The following is a 22,220-nucleotide window of genomic DNA, read 5'->3' on the forward strand; positions in this document are numbered from 1 at the left end:
GCATTTGTGTATTCCCTAGGGTTCCACAAAGAAATGTGGTGGTGCCAGGAGCATGCCACAGCTCACTGCCATTGCCCCCTTCTGTATCCACCGCAGAAGGGACTTTGCACACAAGTGCAATCCCCCCCACTGACAAATCTAAAGGTTTGCCCCATATTCTACTCCCCACCAACAGCAACCATTAGGCCTTGGAGTAAATATACCAGCAGCTCAGTCCATCCTCAGGGGGATAGACCCCAGAGGAGAGACTTGTACAGGTTCTGAAAGTCAGCTCCGAACCATTCCGGCAAGAAATTCTGAAATCCTAGATACTCAAAGCAGGGTCCAGGATGAAAGGGTTCAGGCTCCAATTGAGCAAGTCCCATACAGAGGATCAGGCACTCCTTGTATCAGAAGATAAGTGCCCAACTAGGGCCCCCTAAAGCAATGGCCCCCTAAACAACAGGGCCAGGTCAAGGGTCCCTCCTGTCAGGATAGGTATCTCCACAGAACCATGCAACATTGTAACTTCTAACCCATATAGTGGTAACATGGCCACTTACTTCATACTTTTTCTATTTTGATTTGTTGTTTGTGATGCTGGGGATCAAACTCAAGGCCTTGCACATGTGAGGCAGGTGCTCTACCACTGAGCTAACCCCCGACCCATGAACTATTCTTTTAAGTTTTTCTTTCAAAATACATTGTTAAAATCCTAAAGTTTAACCCAGAAAAGAGTTGCATATAAAAAAAAAAAAAAAAAAAAAAGGAGAAATTAGATGGCTAGGATAAGGGGGTAGGATAAAGACTTTGTTTTATTCATTCTTTCATCTCATTTGTACCTTTCAAAATTTGTTTATATCCAAAAAAGTCGTGGCTCAGTGATAGCACACTTTCTTGCCTGGCACATGTGGGGCACTGGGTTGAATCCTCAGAATCACATAAAAATAAATAAATAAAATAAAGGTATTGTGTCCATCTATAACTAAAAGAATATTTTTTAAAAATTAATTTTTACTTCATATGCAAACAGAGATATGAAAAATTGTGGTTTATGTGTGTAATAAGAATTGTAATGCAAAAAAAAGTACATGTATAAAAGCATGAATTGGCATGAACATACTTTATATACAAAGATATGAAAAATTGTGCTCTATATGTGTAATAAGGATTGTAATGCATTCCACTGTTGTGTATTTAAAAAGATAAAATCAATTTAAAAAATTAAAAATAATAATTAAAAAACTAATTTGAATTTTCACAGGGAAATCCTAGAATATTGAAAGAAGAAAACATTAGCAACTGTAGAAATAAAACCTTTTATCTTTGAATTTATCTGTCAAATCATAGCCATCATGGAATAACTACTCTGTGAAGTTAGCTCATGCAGGAGTTGTTGCATGTGAACACTTACCTGATAACACAGTACATCCCTTCTAAACCCAATGAACAATAAGACACAATAGGGATGTTTTACCTTCTGAGAATCAGAAATTTGTAATATGCTTCACAGCCTTCCTAAAATAACCCAGGAGACAGAATATAGTTTTTCAAATTTTCTATGAAAGAAAATTCTTTCATTTTAATATTAATATCACTGCAAGTAACAGGAATAGACACATATGCTATATTCGCTGACCCCAAGAGGTAACTTAGCAGAGCAAAGAGAACTTGAAACAAAAATCTTGGCTATTCCACATAGTAGTTACACAAACTCAGTAAGTTATTTTACCTGAGATTCTATTTTCTCACAGTAATGATGAGAATGTCACTCAACTAACATTAAAGGTTGTAGTGTAAGGTTAACAATACAGATATCAAGCAAGTAAAGCAAAACAACAGGGACTCAATTAAAGACAGCTAAGTTTATTATTACAATCTAATTAAAATAACAAAATAGAAAATATGCCCAAAGTTGTAAAGCCAATTAAGGATATAACTACCATTAGAATCCTGATTACTGCAAATTTCCAATCTATGGTAAATTCATTCTCCCTAAGCACCAAATAATAAATGAGAGTGTTTGTGTGTATGAACCCAAAGCCCCTAACATTTGTCAAAATGCATCTCTCTCTCAGGAATCAAGAAAAAGAACACTAGATCGTAAGGTTACTTTTCTCACTAACCAAAAAAATTTTAGATCAAGAAGAGATATACACAGCCTGTTCAAGATTCCCTAAACTTATATAAGACCCTATTGTCCAGGATACATATCCAAATTAGACCAAAAGCTAAAACAGAGAAGGTGTTTCCTTCAAATAGTCTCCAAACTTCTTTTTTACCATCAGCATTTGCTAAACTAAGTTCACTTTGTGCATCTCCTTTCAGTTTAATGGCAGAGAATTCTCTATTATATTGTACCCCATAATCTAATTCTAAGCCTTGCTCATTAGCAAGGTGACATTTCACATTAAATAGTTGACTTCCAGGCAACTGTGACAGATGCAAATGAAGATTCAATGATTACAATGAATAATGACATACTTTAAGCCTGCTATCTCAGTGACTCCAATTCAGCATATTCACTGTGCTTTTATTCTCCATTCTTCCTAGGATAATGTGGGCATGAGAAAAAAGGGAAAGGCACTTACATAGACTTAAAGACAAATAACAGTTTATTCACATATTGTTCCATGTGCATGGCTATCTCACACAATAATGAAACACATCATATCATAATTGAACATGCAAAGTACCTGAAAGAGTGCCACCTGTCCGAGGATAGGCTACTTCCACATACACTTCAAATGTGGTCTCTGGGTTTTGCCTATAAAAGAAACAGATTGTGATTACTGACAAGAACTGAGGTGGCATGAGGCAAAACCTATGGGCTTAAAATCATTAGCATGCAACTAAATAGCCAATGAACTTTCTACAAACTACTCAACTTCTGCACCACAACCTTCCTAATCTACAAAATAAAAATCAGCTAACTAGAATTACCATAAAACTTTTGGAAAATAGCAAAAATTGTCTAGGCATAATGTCTGGCAAATAAAAAGTTAGCCATTACCATTATTTGACAAATGTCATATTTCCAACTTCCATAGCTGGATCTCCAAATCCATTAAGTAGAATTTTGAAGAAACCCAGTAAAAAAAATAGCCCATTCTGCTTTATTCCAAAATGTAACACTCATATGATAAAATAAACATGCTGTTTATAGCTTTTAAAGACTGAAACAAGATAAACAGTGCCCTACCTTATTAGACATTGTGAAAACAGGATGCTAATCTAAATTAAAGATACTGTTTCCACATAGTGACTTTCACTTGTACTGGCAATGGCAAGTGTATAAAAGTTCATTATTATTTTTTTACCTTTTATGTAATATATTCATATTATGTATTTATTTAAAAGATCACAGCACTGGGGCTGAAGTGGTAGCTCAGCAGTAGAACACTTACCTAGCACGTGCAAGGCATGGGTTAAACCCTCAGCACCAAATAAAAGTAAAAATAAAGGTATTGTGTCCAACTACAACTAAAAAAATATTTAAAAAAAGATCACAGCACTAATAGATTTAAGAGTTAATAATTCTGGATGATAAAGAATATTATTGTTATATTATCTTCGTATTTTCCCTTTAATATCAAAACTACAATAAAAAAGATTACTTCTAAGTTGAATGAAAATCACTTACCAGAAGAAAATATTCTTTCAAATGTCTATAACTAAATTCTATTTTAAACCTGACAACAAAAGTCAGATAAGAAAAACTGAGTTGCCTAATAGTGTCTAAGGGTTAATTTAAATCACAGAAATACTTTGAATTTTTCCCAGTAAAGTCTAAAACTTTTCAAAATAATTACATCATTTATCTCATTTCATCTTCATCATAACCCTATGAGGAAGGTGTGTCAGCCATGACTTTCAACATGCAGGTGAGGAACCTGAGACAAAGAGAGTCTAAGTAACTGGTCTGTAGTCCCACAGCTAATTAGAAACACAGCCAACACCAGAACTCAGCTCCCAGCCCTCAAATTTCATGTTTCATTGACTCAAAGGTGAACTCTCATCCTCCACCCTTTCACAACTCTTGCAGCCCATAGCATTTTACAATTCTAAATGGCAGCAACTTTTTCTTTCTTAGTAATATACAAAATAATAGTTCATCTTATAGGTAATCGTGTCTTAAAGTCAATAAAATATGATAATATTTCCTCTAATTCCTTAGAAATAGAAAGCAAAATGTGTTTTGTGAATCAAGAAGCTACTTATTTATCCTGTGGAGGATCATCATACTTTCATTGGAAAGAAACATGGACTTTTGCTTTAAACATGTGCCTAGAGGATAAAAAGAAATGACTGCTCTGAAATGCAAGGCACTTAAATACAACTTCTCAAATATAATATTTTTTAAATGAGACACTAAATCAGAATCTTACTTTTAAAAAAATAAAGTTTGAAGAAGGCCTTAAAAAAAAAAAAAAAAAAAGTCTTGCACACTTTTTTCCCTAAAAGAAGGTACAAAATGACCTACGAAGTTTGCACCCTTTGACACATTTGTGGAAAATACCATATGGAAACATCCCATTCATTAAGAAGCTCTCAAGGTAGAGCATTTGATGAAAGAAAGGAGTATTCTAATGTCATCTTTCATAAATAATAGGTAGTTTAATCTGAAATCAGAATTCCCTCCAAAACCTAAAAATATCTTTAAGACTATCTTGCAACTGATTGAATTTCATCTCAGAATTTCATTCCTCTGCATTTAGAAAATAGTTTTACATAGTAGTACATGCCGGTAATCCCAGTTATCAGAAGGCTAAGGCAGGAGGACTGCAAATTCAAGGCCAGTCTCAGCAATTTAGTGAGGCCTAAGCAGCTTAATGAGACCCTGTCTCTCTGTCTCAAAATAAAAATTTTTTTAAAAGGTAGGGGATGTGACTCAGTGGTTAAGCGCTCCTGGGTTCAATCTCCAGTTTAAAAAAGAAGAAAGCAAGCAGTTTTTTAGATGTATTCCATGGGATCCTAGTATTCCATGGAGGGTCTTCAGACTATCCCCACGGTTTTTATCTAGACTTCCATTTTTTAAATGAAAATAATGAATAAAAGCACATGAAGGTGTTATGTGCCAAATTTTACCAAACTGGGGCAGCAACACATTAACCTGTGTCACAAGGTGTTTTGTTTTGTAGAGAGACTTATGTGGAAAATGCTTCTCCCTTTCTCTCTGTAATGCATTTCAATCAGGCTTCTGAATCCACCACACCAATGAAACAACTTGTCACATGGCTAAAACATGCTAAAAAGCACAAATCTCAGTGCTTGTCTTAGCTTCTCAGCTGTTCTGACACAGTTGATCAACTGGTCCTGCTCCTTAAAACACTTTCTTCCCCTTACTTCCAAGACTTCACTCTGCTAGTACTCTTCCTTCCTCACCAGCTGCTACTTTGCTAATTCTCAAACATGTGAGCTTGCTGCTCTGGAACTTGATCAAGGACTCTGTCTACACTATTACTCTGATTATCCCATTCAGTCTCATGACTACAATTACTATCATATGCTGAAAAGCCCCAAAGTCACTTCTCCAACCTGACTTCCTCTCCGACTCCATATTTCCTTAGCCTATTCAACATCCCCTTCCTGACATCTAAGAAGCATTTCTAATTTAATAGATAAAACTTTTCTTCCTCAAATCTGCATCTCCTGAAGTCTACCAGTTACTGAAATCAACAAAACAATATTGTCTTAGACTCCTCTCTTTGCTATATATTCCAGAATCAACAAACCAAGTGGCAAATTCTGTTAATTCTACCTTCAGAATAACAGATTACTGCCATCTCACCTGAAAACTACAGTATTCCGCCTGGTCTCCCTCCTTGCACCCTTTCCCTTAGATTTATACCTCAACTTAGCAGCCAGTAATCCTTTTATTTTAAATTTCAGGTTATGTCAACCATCTGCTCAAAACTTCCCCAAAGCTTCCCATACGCTCAGCGTGAAGTCAAACTTCTAGTTCTAGAGATGGATAGTGGTGATGGTCATACAACAATATGAATGTACTTAATACCACTGAACTATGCACTTAAAATGGTGAGACAGAAATTCTCATTATTTGTATATTACCACAATAAAAATAAATGTGGGAAGGGGCTGGGGTTGTGGCTCAGTGGTAGGGCGCTCGCCTAGCATGTGGGAGGCCCTGGGTTCAATCCTCAGCACCACATAAAAATAAATAAGCAAAATAAAGGTATTGTGTCCAACTACAATTGAAAAATAAATATTTAAAAAATGTGGGAGGGGAAAAAAAAGTCCTTATAGGACCTGCAAGATTTAGCCTCTGCAAACCTGTCCAATGTTATTCCAGACCTCTCTCCCCTTACCCAAAGAACTCCAACCACACTAGACTTCTTTCTGTTCCTCAAACAAACCACATTCATTCCTACCTTATAGCCAAAACTTTACACTGATCTCAACTTAAGCAGTCCTTTCCCATCATTCAAAACTCAGCTTACACTTGCCCTTCTCAGAAAGGCTTCTCTATCATACTTTCACCTAATTTTAATTCTCCCTATTATATCTATCCCAACCTTGGTTATGGTCAGTCTTCCTCTTCTAAATGTAAGCAGTTGAAGAGCCTGGATCTTATCTTTCAGGCCAAGTAGTGTTTTCCTGGTAGCTGCCCAAACAAATATTGGAGGCAGGTGCAGTGGCATGCACCCATAATCCCAGTTACTCAGGAGTCTGAGGCAAGAAGATTGCAAGTTCAAGGTCAGTCTCAACAATTGAGAGAGGCACTGTCTCAAAATAAAAAATAAAAAGGGCTAGGGATGTAGCTCTGTGGGCAAAGTACCCCTGGGTTCAATCCCTAATACTATAATAAACAAATAAATACCAGGTAGAAGGAAGATAGATTTCTGTCCCTGCCTCCAGAGTTTCTGAAGTAGGAACCAAAAATGAGCATTTCTGCAACTACCCAGCTCATCCTGAAGCTGTTGGACTGGCAAGCATACCTCAAGAACCACAGATCTTGATAAATGGAATTCTTCCAAGTAAGTTAGTACATATAACATAAAATATAGGTATACCTCAACAATCTATCATTGCAACGGTGCTTTGCAATAAAAGATATATTTCAAAGAAAAAAGGCATTTTTAGAAATAATAAAGCCCACTTCTTTCTTCTACTGATCTCCATTGTTACTGTCTCACAGTATTGAGTAATAAATAATAAGCCAAAGGTACTTACTCAGTTCAAATAGCTGGCAGAATTCTATTACAAGGAGACAAAGATTATAACAGTCTCTCAAAAAAAAAAAAAAAAGAAAGAAAGAAAAGGAAAAAGCTGACTAAAATGCTATGAACAAATTGGTCTATAATTATAAGTTATAGTCATGCTTATCCATGATCGTTTACATGTTGCCTTATGGAAGAAGTGGTGACTAATGTTGTGACAAGTTACATAACATACCAACAAATATACACAAGTTATTTTAAGGACCAGTGAAGTTAATGCAGATGGAAGCCTTTCTCTGCAAATCAAAATATAAATTAAAAAGCATTTCCTCTAAATGCAAATGGCTACATAACCCTTACTTAATGTTTTCATTAAGCCTATAAACAATGAAGGTTATAATAATTTTGAGAGGATTTCTGGAACTACCTTGAGATTGCTTATTCCTCCATTACTCTTCAAGATCCTCAATATTTTTAACTACTTGGCTAAAAGAACTGAAAATCCTATTTCTATCCTATTAACACTCTGCTAATTTAGAACACATAATGATGTTGAGCATACCATATTCACAGCCAATTTTCCAATATGGACCCAAGTTTTCCCAGAACTCTTATGATATATCTTAACATATTATCATGGAAATGTCCTTGGCTCTGCTATGATAGCTTTTATTAATTGCCTTATATTCCTATGCATTCCATGATCTGGAACCCTGCTCACATGCCATTTTTTTTTCTTCCTACCCCACCTCCTGCAGTCTTGCACCCTAAGATCCAGCCATACACAACCACTTTAGCCTCAACATACGATGCTCCAATTCTATGATAATGAAACCATTACCATACTACCCTCACCAGTCACCGTTTCCTCTGTGCCAGGAGTGAACCTACCTTGTATTATCTCTGTTAATCTTAATCCCACTGCAAGTAATATTAGCCTGAGGTTAGAGATGAGGACACTGAAACTCACAGAGGACAAACTGACCAATGATGAAGAAAGGAAGCAGCGGAATGAAACTTACTTCAAAAGCACCTGTTCTTTGTTACTCAGCTGCTCTTCCACAAGGAACATCTGTCCAGTCTTTTTTGCTTGACCCCCTCATTCATTAAGCCTCAAATCAGGCACACGCTCTTCTCTTGGAAGTTTTCTCTACCTCCTCACAACATAAATAGCCCAGCTGGGGTTAAGTGCTCCTCTGCTATGGTCCCAGGGCACCCTGTCCTCCCAGGGAACTAGTCTCAAATGCTCTTACCACAATCAACCTGGGGACAACTACAAGCTTACCTGGGGAGCTTTTAAAAATCCTGATGTTCAGATTGCACCTCAGACCAACATAAGTGGAATCCCCAGGCATCAGTATGTTTTTTAAACTCCTTAACCTGTTCTGAAGTACAGCCAAAATTGAGAACCATTCATGTGTCTCTGATTAAATCTCTCTCTTCCCCACCAAAATGGTAGCTCCTTGAGGGTAGAGCTGTGTTTTCTCATAACCCTAGGGCAATACCTGGCAAATAAATGTGTCGGAGGTAAGTTTTCCTCCAACATCTAACATGTAGTTTCCAGCTTCTCCTCTTCTGGCAAGAGGTAGTTTACAGAACACATACCTCTTTCACCTGACCACTACTCTTTAAAGATGTTTTCTTTTGGAGTCAAAAGTATCAGTAAGTCATACCTGCTGACAACAGCCTCAGCTCTTAAATACAGAAAAATGATAGGTACAAACAGCTAAAATGTGTTCGAAAAAAAGGGAAGTCTGCTCAGTTCTTGCTTCTGGGAGAGCGAAGGCTGAGAGTAAGCCACAAAAGCATTTCTATTCAAATACTCTCTGTTGAACACAATTCTCCCTGATTCACTGGAAGGGCCCCGCTCAGTGCTCAGGGACATGGTCTCAAAATGATTAAGTACACTCAGCTTGAAGTCACCAAACAGACAAAGGCTTTGACAATATTAAGGCAGCAGGATAGCTTAATGGTTGTTTTTTTCCGCAAAGCATCATGCTATTGATCACTCTGCTGGATCATCAGCTTTCAATTAGGACCTACTTTTCTTCAATTACAACATATTACAAGATTAGAAGAAAAATGTGACACTAACTCCTTGCAAAATGAATCTGGGCTGCATATGGTAACCAGGCCACAATGCTAGGCCCTTGTAACTTAGAGCTACAGATCTGAAACACAGCATTAAGACTCCTCATTTCACACCTTCACAACTTCAAGTCAGCTCCAGCACAAATTTAGATGCTAAGGAGGGTCCAGTGTAATGTTTTAAAATTCATACCAACAGCACTGTTTTAAAGTTGATAACATGGTCAACAGAAACTGTATACACTTCAGAACATGCTAGCAAACATCACCTAATAAACATTGATTCCTTTAAGCTAGACAAACAAAAAAGTAGTGTTAATATTCCCAACAAGTCTCCATTTGTTTCAGTGAACCCTGAAATTAAAGCCGGTTTTCTAAATTGAAAAGGCTGTATCAAAGGGTGCTTTCTAACCCATAACAAGTTAACACCTTCACAGGAGAATGCAGTCATTGTTGAGACTTGTTAAAAGTGATTAACTTAGTCGTGTAATTATACAAACAAGTCGTTTCAAGATTTTATGCTTAACTTTTCATTTCTAATAATGTTCTCAGAATAAGACTAATAAAGATATATAGATACTGCTATGAATGGAATTACAAAATTTTGCCTTCCACATATCCCAATGGAAAGATTCTTAAACTGAATGTATAAACAAATGACTGGAAAAGGTTTAGCTGCAGTCCACGCAGAGATACAGGCTGAGCACCCCTCTGAAGCACAGCACTCCATGTAGTTGTTTTTTTTTGTTGTTGTTGTTGTTTAGTTTGGTTTGGTTTGGGGGACTGGGGATTGAACCCAAGGGCTCTTAACCCCTAAACTACATCCCCAGCCCTTTTTATATTTTGAGACAGGGTCTTATTAGTTACTTAGGGCCCCACTAAGTTGCCGATGCTGGCTTTAAACTTTTATCCTGCCTCAGCCTCCCAAGGATCTAGGATTACAGGCAAGTACCACGGCACCCAGCTATCCATGTAGTTTTAATAAATTCTCTGGTAGACCAAGCTGCAGTGTAAAATCCAAACTCTCAACAATAATGATGTATTTGCAAAGATGGTATCCATTTCATTATCAATAAACATATTTGTTCTTAAAAGGAGTTAAAAACTCCCCCTTCCAGCCTAGAGTTATAGCTCATTGATAGAACATTTGCCTAGCACATGTGAGGCACTGGGTTTGATCCTCAGCATCACATAAAAATAAATAAAATAAAGGTATTGTGTCCATCTACAAAAAATACTTAAAAAAAAAAAAAAAAAACTCACCCTTCCCTAATTTGTCCTTTTCCCTTTATGAATGATTTATTCAGTCCTAAAGCTGTTAGACGGGCAGAGCAAGATGGATGTCCATTCTGGTGATTGCCCAACATGCAGAGGGCCTAAGCAGCTGAGGAAGGGATGCCAGCATAGGAGCACAATAGAAGGATATCCATGTGAGGGGTGGCCTGGCATGAGATGCCCAGTCCAAGTGGATAAGGCAGACAGCCACACAGAGAACAGCCTGTATGGGAAGCTAAAGACTTGAGGAGATGAGATGGGTATTCACATATGGGGCAGCCAGGCCTGGGGTGTTGAATCATAGGCAGAATGCGAGGTGTCCCCACATAAGGGCAGCCCAACACAGAGTGTCAGAGCCAAAGAGATTGAGGAGCATGACCAAGCATAAGGGCATCTTTGAGTGGGTGTAGAAGTTCAAACAGGCATGAGATATGGAGGGGTGCCCAGTGTGCTGTGGAGTCAGAGTCCAAATAGGGCAATGGGAAGGGAGGAGGATACAGAAAAACCAAATAAGCAGTGTGATCCCCCCAAGATAGCACAGTGAGAGGAGAGGATCCACATGGGCTGGAGGTGAAGGGGCAGTATGTATGCCTAATCTTTGCCCAAGACAGGAAGGAAGGCTTGAAGCCAAGTGTGGCGGTGCACATCTGTAATCCCAGTTACTCGGGAAGCTGAGGAAGGAAGATTACAAGTTCGAGGCCAGCCTCAGCAACTTTGCAAGGCTCTAAGCAATTTAGTGAGACCCTGTCTCAAAAGTAAAAATAAAGGGATGAGGATATGGTTCAGTGGTTAAGCACCTCTGGGTTCAATCCCCAGTACCAAAATAAATAAATAAATAAATAAATAATGATAGTAGTAGTAGTAGTAGTAATAATAATAATAATAAATGGAAAACTTATGTAAGTCTGATTTCTCATAGCTGAAGTTAACAACAAACAAGCATGATTTCCATGGAGTTAGATCTAAATTGGACATGAGTGTGAGGTTCAAGGTTTATATTACATATTGATTCATAGAGAAATAAAATGCAAGTTACTTTTTAAAAAAAAATTTTATTTAGTTGTAGATGAACACACAGTATCTTTATTTTATTTTTATGTGGTGATGAGGATTGAACCCAGTGCCTCACACATGGAAGGCAAGCACTTTACCACTGAGTTACTGCCTCAGCCCTACAAGTTACTTTTAATACACATATTTCCTAGCTCTACTAAGAGGGCTTCAGAGAAGAAAAAAGCACACCTAGTATCCAACCCTTTGGCTTCTGAATACAATTCTCTAAAGCAAACCTGGGCTCCTTGAAGAAAAAACTGATTCCAAGCTGGACAGACAATGTACAAGATGAGCTTGGAGCTAGGTGTGTTGGTGCATGCCTATAATCCAGTGACTCAAGAGGATGAGGCAGGAGGTTCACAAGTTCAAGGCCAGCCTCAGCAACTTAGCAAAACCCTCAGCAACTTAACAAGATGCGTCTCAAAATAAATGATACAAAGAACTAAGGATGTGGACTGGGGTTGTAGCCCAGTAGTAGAGCACTTGCCAAGCATGTATGAGGCACTGAGTTTGATCCTCAGCACCACATGGCTATCTACAACTAAAGAAAAATATAAAAAAAAAACAAAACTGGGGATGTAGCTCAGTAGTAAAATGTCCCTTGGTTCAATCCCCAGTATTGGAAAAAAAAAAAAAGATGCAAGTGGAAAACCTCAGCTTGCTAGAAGGCAAAGAGGAGTTCAAAGAATGGTAAACGTGTCAAAAAAAATAACTAGCTTGAGGGGTGGGGGTTGTGGCTCAATGGTAGAGCGCTTGCCTAGCATGCACGAGGCACTGGGTTCGATTCCCAGGCACCAAATAAATAAATAAACAAACAAATAAAATAAAAGTATTGTTTGGGGAAAAAAAAAGAACTAGCTTGAAAGGATTTCCACTGGCCAAATCTATTTGAGCATCAAAATCACTAATAATATTAACAGATTCTAACCCACTGAATAAAATAGGAAGCCATGAATCTACCTGGTATAAATGTCTAAATTAGAAGTTGAGTGACTGGGTGTTGTCAGTTTCAAAGTACCACCCAGTAAAATACTTATTAAATCCAAGAATAAAAACAGTAACTTTTCAGTGTAGAAGTTTAGCAAAAACTATCTGAATCAAGTTATCAAAGCAGGATGGGACGAATTGCTGCAATGCACTGAGAAGAGCACACCATCATTTCTGTGATATCTCCGTAAGAGGTACTTAACCTGAAAAAACAAACTCAGTGGAACCTTCTAAACAGTATCTGGCCTATAATCTTCAAAGTGTCCTGATCCTGAAAACAAGGAAAGAATGAAGAATTGTTCCAAGCTGAAGAGACCTGACAACTAAATGCAATGTGGACTCGGAAATGGATCCTTTGGCTATCAAGAATATTATTGGGACAAGTACTGAAATTAGAATGGGATCTAAGCATTAGATGTAGTAAGGAAACAATGCTAATTCCCTGATATTGATAATTGTACTGTGGTTATATATGAATTATAGGGCATCAGATCAGCACCTCACTTTAAACTGGCACTTTTTTGCTTTTTAAAGGTTCTTTATACTATATTGACAACTTTTCTGTAAGAGCCTGTTTGTTTTTTTTTAAGAAATTAAAACAATACCATTCATTCATTAATACTGATATCCCTGACCTGCCTTTTACCAGGACTTTCTCACAGGACTGACATACTTCTATGGGAAGAACCCAAGACTAAACATTAGAAGGCTTGAGTTCAAATTCCAGATAGATCCCTTATTCACCTGAGAGTAGAACAAGCTGTTTAATCAAAGCATCAGCTTCCTCCCTATCGAGAGAGAACAACAGGGCTGGGGCTGTAGCTGTAGCTGTAGCTCAGTGGCAGAGCACTTGCCTAGCACCAAGTTCAATCTTTAGCACCGCATAAAAACAAACAAATAATTTTTTAAAAAAATTTTTAAAAAGAGAGAGGAAAACCCGTCCAGTTCATGAGACAATCAAATAAGATAAAAACGTAAAAGTGCTTTGTAAATTAAAAGGTGCTAAACCAAGGTTTTAAAAGGTGTAAAAGGAATTATTATTTATTAAAACAAATATCTTCCCTTTACAATTGATCTTATAAGTAAACTATACATTACTGTAAATTTCAAAGACTCAAAACTATTAAGCTTTCAAATGTTATTACTAAAAGCAATCCAGAAAACCAGGAACTATCCAAAGAAAAATGTTAGTCTGGAAAACAAATAAAGGTATTTTAAGAATAAGGGGTAGACTGTGTAGTTAGAATGAAACTATTTTTACCAAAACTGAAGAAGAAAAAGTCTCTCTCTTCTATAAAGGAAAATGTACAAAGACCATGTATAAAAATCAATAGTCTCTGGATACAACTTCTATCCCCTCAGTAACACTGTGAGAATCTGCATAATTCTGTATGTAAATTTGGAAATCTCACAGGTCTCTGAAGCAGACTGTCAATCCTTGTCAGGTAGCAGGGTAGCATTATTTTCCCTGCTGTACAGTAAAGGAGACCAAGGCTAGGAAGTAAGTAGAATTCCAACTGAATTCTGATTTTCAAATTCCAAAACCTATGCCTTCCATGCTGCCTATTTAAACACTATTGGGATTGTTTTGAGTAGCAGGTATTCACAATGGAGAGGCTGGGGGATGGTGGGCACAAGATGCCTCCAAGGAGCTCAAGAAAAGCTTCACTACCCTCCCCAGAAGAAAAGCACTTAAATTGAAGTTTTTTTTACATATAACTTCAGGGAGTTCACAAAGCTATTTATGGAAACATGCAACAAGAACTCCTTGTTTCATTGATGCCTTATTTTTACACTCTTATTTAATCCTCAAACCAAGCCCATGAGAGGAAAGTTATTACCATTGTCCCATTTATTAAGAGTGGATACTCTGCATAAGACTGAGTAGTTTCTAAACCTTGCTAAGGATTACTAAACATTTAACTATCTATTGGTTACTATTCTAAGCACTTTTCATATGTTATTTCATTTATTCTTCTCATTAACCCTAAGAAATCATTCTCATTTTACAAATGAGAAAACTGAAATACAAGAAAGTTAAGAAGCTTGTCCAAGATCATGTAGCTTGTATGCAACCCAGGTAGTATGGCCCCAGAGTCCATCCTCTTTTATTTTTTAAATTAACTTAATGCCTACAATATACAATTGTATCCACACAACTGTATATATTCTAGTATACATACACTAGAATGCACTCATTATAAGTGTATAGTTCTACAAGTTTCGGCAACTGCACATACCAGTAATTTCTACTCCATTGATTCTTTTTTAATAAAACTTACTATAGGCTAATTATTTTCTTCCTATACATTCCCTTTAAAAACCAGATGTCTAGCTGTTGTGTTAGCACCTAAGGGCAACTGTAAAGGCCTCAGAACAGTGGGCTAAAGGTCCCAAGCACTCCATGAGCAGTCCTCTGGGCCTCCCAGATAGCCAATCAGCTAAGTTCAGAAAGACCCAGAAATTATAAGGTGGACCTGCCTTCCTAATGCTCCCCAAAAACATCTGAGTACCTCTCTGCTTCATGGTACTAAGCTCCCTTTCTGAAGTGAACTTGCCCCTGCTCTGGCACAGCTGCATTCAAACCTTAGTGATTTATTTTTTTAATATTTCATTAGTTGGTGGTGGCCCTTTATTTTTTCATGTAGTGCTGAGAATCAAACCCAGTGCCTCACACATGCTAGGCAAGCGTTCTACCACTGAGCCACAACTCCAGCCCCCTTAGTGATTTTTTTTAGCACAGATTACAGAGCCTCTGTAGAATTCATATTCTTAACACTTCACTTCTAATATATCAACCCACAAGAATGTCAAATCACCTGGGAAGCTTTTTAAAAATCAAAGTCCCAAGTTCAACACATGCAGACTGATTCACTAGGTGAGGGGTAAAGCCCAAGGAATCTATTTTAGTGATTCTAATGATCCATTAATCTATGAATCTATTTTCCCAAGTGATTCTGATCAGTTGGATTTGGGAACCATTGTGATACACAGTAGTTCTCAAGTGTGCCAAGATCGAAAATTAGAAATCACGACACCCTTTGGAAGACCCTGAAACATACACTTTAAATAAAAGACAGGGGCTGGGGTTGTGGCTCAGCGGTAGAGGGCTTGCCTAGCACATGCGAGGCCCCGGGTTCAATCCTCAGCACCACATAAAAATAAATAAAGATATTGTGTCCAACTACAACTAAAAAATAAATATTAAAAAAAAAAGACAAAATGGTACCAAATCAAAATCAAATACCATCTTTTATAGGCAATAGCAGTCATCAAAAGTTTAAATAAATGTATGGAATTTTTTTTTTTTTTAGAGAGAAGGAGGTGGGGGGGGAGAGAGAGAGAGAGAGAATTTTTTAATATTTATTTTTTAGTTATCGGCGGACACAACATCTTCGTTTGTATGTGGTGCTGAGGATCGAACCCGGGCCGCACGCACGCATGCCAGGCAAGCGCGCTACCGCTTGAGCCACATCCCCAGCCCTGGAATTTTTTTTTTAATCTTTTTTGTAGATGGACACAACACAATGCCTTTTATTATTTATTTATTTTTTTAATGTGGTGCTGAGAATTGAACCCGGGTCCCCCACCGTGCTAGGCGAGCGCTCTACCGCTGAGCCACAATCCCAGACCCCAAATGGAAATTTAGTGGAATTTTATTTCCACTCAAGATGGAGTAACATTTACCCTTCCATTTGAAACAATCAAAACAATACCAACAGGCAAACCTGTTATCCCAACTACTTGGGAGGTTGAGGCAGGAAAATCAGAAGTTTGAGACCAGCACAGGCAAGCAAGACCCTGTCTCAAAATAAACTTTTTCAAAAGGGTTGGGGATATAGCTCAATGGCAGAGAGTCTGCCTAGCATGTGAGGCCCTGGAGTTCAATTCCCAGTATGAAAAAAAAAGAAAGAAAGAAAAGAAAAAGACACTGTAGGTCAGACAACAAAGCACAGTGATTCCTGAGAGATAGGAAACAAATGAGCTAAGCCCTGGATCCCCACCCCCCCCACCCCCATTTACCGCCTCGATTCCAAGCTGTGGTGTAAGGAAGTACTAGTGTTTTGTTTTGGCAGTACTATGGATTGAACCCAGTGAAACTCTCTACTGATCTACATCCCCAGCCCTTTTTTATTTATTTATATATTTATAAAATGCTTCAAGTTGAGAAGACACAACTAAGAGTCCACAAAAACCAAGGCAATTAGAGTTTGAGCACAGAGTAAGGAGTAGAGACAGCTACACAGTAAAAGAATTCTAGAGATCTGCAAGGCTCCCCTCAATTCACATTTAAGTGCTGATCAGCATAAGTATGAAGAAATTACTACAAGATGTGAAAGCAGGACCAAAAAAAGATTAGAGGTAACTATGCCTGGTATTCACACAGGTTTAAAAATGATGTCTGTTGGCTGGGGTTGTGGCTTAGTGGTAGAGTGCTTGCCTAGCACATGTGAGGCACTGGTTTCAATTCTCAGTACCATATAAAAATAAATAAAATACAGGTATTGTGTCCATCTACAACTAGAAAGAAAAAAAGAAATGTCTGTTCCCACCAGCCAAGGTGGATAAACTCATAATTATGGTGCACTGGATATAGTATACAAGTACAGCATTATGTTAGTAATGGGGAACAATTAGACCTAAACTGAGCACTTGTTTCAGTCCCACTCAAATTTTAAAAGCAAGACTCGGATCAAATTTTTTCAAAGTAACTTTGACAAAATATATGAAACTATGGTTTTCAAGACACAGTAATCAAGTACAGCAATCCCCTGAAATGGGTCCCCAGATTATTGCCTTGAATACACCCTAGAATGTTTAACAAAAACAGCCAACAACCAACAAGGTGAAATACATAATGTCTTGCATTCAATCAAAACTCATCAGGCATGCACAGAATGAGTCAGGAAAACATGACCAATAAGGAGGACACCTAAATTATAACTAGTAGAAAGGACATTCAAACAGTTATAACTGTATTCCATGTATTCAAAAAGTTGGTTATGGAAGATCTAAAAATGACCCAAACCATGTTTTGTTTTGGCAGTACTAGGGATTGAACCAAGTGAAGCTCTACTACTGACCTATATCCCTAGCCCTTTTTTATTTATTTATATATTTATTTTTAATTTTGAGACAAGGTCTTGCTAAGTTGCCCAGGCTGACTTTGAACTTACTATCCTCCTGCCTCAGCCTCCCAAATGGAATTACAGGCGTGAACCACCAAACCCAGTTCATATTCAATTTCTAGAGATAAAAACTACAACATATGAGATGAAAAATGCACTAAATGGGATTAACAGTAGGTTAATATTACAGAAGAAGAGAATAGTGAACTTGAAGATATAACAACAAAACTATCTAAGATGAGATGGAGAGAAAACTCGAAAGCAAAACAAAACAGCACCACTGACATGTGGTATAACTTCATGCAGTCTAAGAGATTGGTACTTAGAATCTCCAAGCAAGGAAGATGAAGCAGGAAAAATTATCTGAAAGGATGATCAAAAACTTCCTAAATCTGGGTTGGGAGTGAAGATCAGTGCCAGGCATATGTGAGGCCCTGAGTTCAATCCCCAGCACCACAAAAAAACAAAAACTTTCTAAAGGTGATGAAAACTATGAATGTACAGGTACACAAGCTCAACCCTAGCATGAAAAACAAGCAGAAAACTAAGACACATCATATATGAATAGTTCAAAAGTAATGATAAAGATAACATCTTAAAAGAAGACACAAACACACATAAATTCAGAAAAAACAAACATTAGAATGGCAGATTTCTTTTCAAAAACAACGCAAATCATTAGAGAGTAGAATAATATTTTTTAACTGCTGAAAAAAACTGAACCTAGAATTGTATTTTCAGAGAATATTTCAAAAATGAAGGGAAAAAAAGATTTTTTTAGACATTACAAATATTGAAAGAACTCATCCCCAGCAGATCTGCACTACTAGAAATGTTAAAAGTCATTCAGACAAAAAAGAAAGTGATGCCAGACAGAAACATGGATCTATACCAAGGAATAAAGAACATGAAAAATGACAACTACCTGCATTAAGTGAGAAAGGTCTAATAATCATCTTATTTTTATTATTTTTTATACTGGGGATTGAACCAAGGGGTGCTTTACCACTGAGTTCCATCTCTAAGTCCTTTTTCTACTTTTATTTTGAGACAGGGTCTCACTAAGTTGCTGAGGTCGGCCTCAAACTTGTGATCCTCCTGCCTGAGGCTCCAGAGCTACTGGGATTACTGACTGGCATGCACCACTTTGCCAGGTTTAATGATCATCTCAACAGATGCAGATATTTTTTAATGAAGAATTTTAATAAACATCTTGAGAAGAATTAATACCAATCCTGCACAAGAGCTTCCAGGAAACAGAAAAAGAAGGAACAATTCCCACCAAAACCAGAAGATACAGTACAAAAAAAAAAAAGTATGTATGTATATATACATGTGTATATATATATACATATAGTACAGGCCAATGTCCTTCACAAAAATCCTTAACAAAATATTAGCAAATAGAACTCAACAATATTTACCATGACCAAGTAGGGTTTATTCCAGGGATACAAGGCTGGGTCAATATTTGAAAAACCAATATAATCTACCATGTTAATAGGCTAAAGAAAAATCATAATTATAAAACTGATGCAGAAAAAAGCTTTTGACAAAATTTTGCACCCATTCATAACTCAGAAAATTCAAGCTGGTGGTGTAGTTCAAAAGTAGAGTGCTTGCCTAACATGTGCAAGGTCTTGGTTTTGATCCCCAGCACAGCAAAAAAAGAAAGAAAGAAAAATCAAACCTCATAAAACTTAAAAAAAAAAAAAAAAAGGTAATTTTCTTTTCTTTAACTTGATAAAGAACATCTATTTAAAACCTACTGTTAACATTATACTTAATGTTGACAGAATAAATACATTCTTTCTAAGACTAGAAACACGGCAAAGAAAATCACTACTGCTCCATTACCTGAGAGTTTATCCAGAGAAATAAGAACAACCAAAAAAAAAACATATAGACTAAAAAGGAAGAAATAAAATTGTTTCTATTTACAGACAATATGATCACCTATCTCAACTTTGAAGTTAAAATTTAGGTTATTTCATTTTCTTTCATCTGTCTACAGTTCTTCCATTTCCATATAATCTCTGTCTGGGAGTTGCTGTTTGCATTCCCTCCCTAATGGTGTCCAAAGCCTAAACCATCATCTGATTGGTAGACATACAGGAGACCTCAAAAGCACAAGTTGTAATGTGAAAAACTGATGGACATCAAAATTTAAAAATTTCTTTTCAACAAAGGAAAACACTAACCTAAAATTCAAACATTTTATATATTTACTTATTTTTTTCACTGACTGGGGGCAAACTATCCAGCACTATTCAACATAAACTCATGTAACACCAATGTGGGAAGAGTTTGGGGAGGAAAAAAAAAAAAAATATATATATATATATATATATACACACACCCACACACACACAGACATCTGACAAACGGAGTCAGTCATATTTTCTCTCCCCAGAATTTCAAAGCAAGTTATAGGATCAGTTCAAAGTTCAGGGCAATGATTTGTTTCATCAAAATCACCTGAGATACTTTTTTTTTTTTTCCAAATTCCTAGTTACCAGAGAATCTGATTCAGGGGTCTGGAATGAGGCCCAGAGAAAAATTTGAGTTCCCCAGGTGATTCAGGTGCATAACCAAACCAGGTTTGCATCGCACTTGCTAAACAACAATGCATAAAACTGAAAGGGGATGATGTTAGGCCACGAGAGGTAGGAAGTGTCCACTGAGTCTAGAGGAAGATGTCAAAGCCAGACCAGAAGAGCCTAGACCTTGAAAACTCCACTGCCGAGCATGCAGGCCCAGGCTCTAGATGACCTGCCACAGATACTCAAGTATCTACTATCTCAATATAAAGATTATTAGCAAACAGGAAAACACAATCTTAATTTCCCATAAAATTTTCAGCCCTGGAAGTTATAAAATGCATTTTTAACTCAGAATGTCTTTACTTTTCATGTAATTACCTGCTCCGGGTTTACCGCCATTCAAACTATCCATATGAGAAAAAACATCTTGGAATATCAGTCCAAGTTCAGACCCTCAAGTGTTCTCAGAGAGCATCAAGTCCAAATGGAGAACAAAAAACAATCTACAAACTCACCAAATAATCTTTCAGAGTTGAGCCAAGAACACATACTGTGAAACAGCAAGAGGTGCAGTTGAAGAAACATAGGCCTGGAATAGTGAAAGTCTGCTTGCCCTTCATTCTGGCACAGAATTGGCTGTGCAGCTTCAAGCAGGCTGTGAGGTCTGAAAACGTGAGCAGGTGCTGACTGTTCAGAGCATTACCTTAAAAACTTTCTTCTCTAGTACCCAATTTCCTTGTCTCTCTAAACAAGGCACTTAGATCTTTCCAGTTCTGACATTCTTTTTTTTTTTTTAACTTTTCGTTTGTTTGTTTTTAAGAGAGAGAGAGAATTTTTTAGTTTTTGACGGACACAACATCTTTGTATGTGGTGCTGAGGATCGAACCTGGGCCGCACGCATGCCAGGCAAGCGCGCTACCGCTTGAGCCACATCCCCAGCCCTCCAGTTCTGACATTCTATGGCTCTATCAATCTAAATCATTTCCCTACTTGTGAAATACTAAGTCATAGTTTAGGTGTTAATATGAAGATTCATGATTTCTGCATCAAAACGTTCAGTTACATCAATACAAATGTTAAGTTTCCAAGTTCCCAACTGGGAAAAGTCCTTTGTCCAAATATCAATTCAACAAATAACATAAATGAGACATAAATGAGAGTCAGCTGGTTTAGGAAAATGGCATTTTGTATGAAGCACATGTTTCAGAGGCCTTAGCAAGATGGGAAAAGAAATCAAAGTGGCCCACAGATAGACCTGCTTTTTACTCTTTTGTATGTCAAATAATTTCCAATAAGATTTCCTCCACAAAAGGTTCCACAGCTTTAAAAACAAGAGGTTCAAAGAACATACATGCAGACAAAACAAAGCAAACATATAGGAATTTTTATTATCTGATTTACCAATGAAGAAACTAAGGTACACATGTAGTTAAAGTAGTTGCCTGAAGTCAGGCATAAGTAGAAAGTGAGGCAGCTGGGACAAGAACCCACACAGTTGAGCTCCAGAGTCCAGGCTCCTAACCACATGCTAGAGCTCAGTATGCCACTATACAGTAACAAAAACAGAAGAAATCTCCAAGTCTCCACCAATGCATTCAGAAGTTTAAAAAAAAAAACATTAGGGGCTGGAGTTGTGGATCTGTGGTAGAGCGCTCACCTACCACATGTGAGGCCCTGGGTTCGATCCTCAGCACCACATAAAAATAAATAAATAAAATAAAGCTATTTTTAAAAAATCATTAGCATGACAGGCAAGGCTATCTGCAGTTCCAGAAAACCCTTCAGCCTCGTCTGTGCACCAACCCTACCAACATCCACTCTCCCCATCATTATAGTCAGCTGAGCCATCAGACCTCACCCACTTATATGCCTATTTATATACATTTACCATTTATTGAGCTATTTCAGAAGGGCCAAGTTTAACTTTATATACTGCACCCTCAATTTATCCACATTGCAATGAGGTAGGGAGTTTCTGCAGCATT

The 22,220-nt window shown here is 37.3% G+C and overlaps 1 protein-coding gene across 13 annotated transcripts in view; it reads right to left on the reverse strand.

Annotated features, from left to right (window-relative positions):
* The window catches only part of Dennd1a (DENN domain containing 1A), a 504,614-nt gene that overhangs the window by 455,134 nt on the left and 27,260 nt on the right, over positions 1-22,220 (reverse strand). For all 13 annotated transcript variants that reach the window (XR_011704159.1, XM_071600929.1, XM_027944539.3 and 10 more), the window contains exon 2: positions 2,676-2,746. Coding sequence is in view for 12 of the 13 variants with exons in the window: in XM_071600929.1 (XP_071457030.1) it covers positions 2,676-2,746 (71 nt within the window). In the remaining variant the exon portion in view is untranslated. The remainder of the gene's footprint in view (positions 1-2,675; positions 2,747-22,220) is intronic.

The sequence above is a fragment of the Marmota flaviventris genome, chromosome 13 (genome assembly GCF_047511675.1).
Source record: "Marmota flaviventris isolate mMarFla1 chromosome 13, mMarFla1.hap1, whole genome shotgun sequence".
Taxonomy (NCBI): domain Eukaryota; kingdom Metazoa; phylum Chordata; class Mammalia; order Rodentia; family Sciuridae; genus Marmota; species Marmota flaviventris.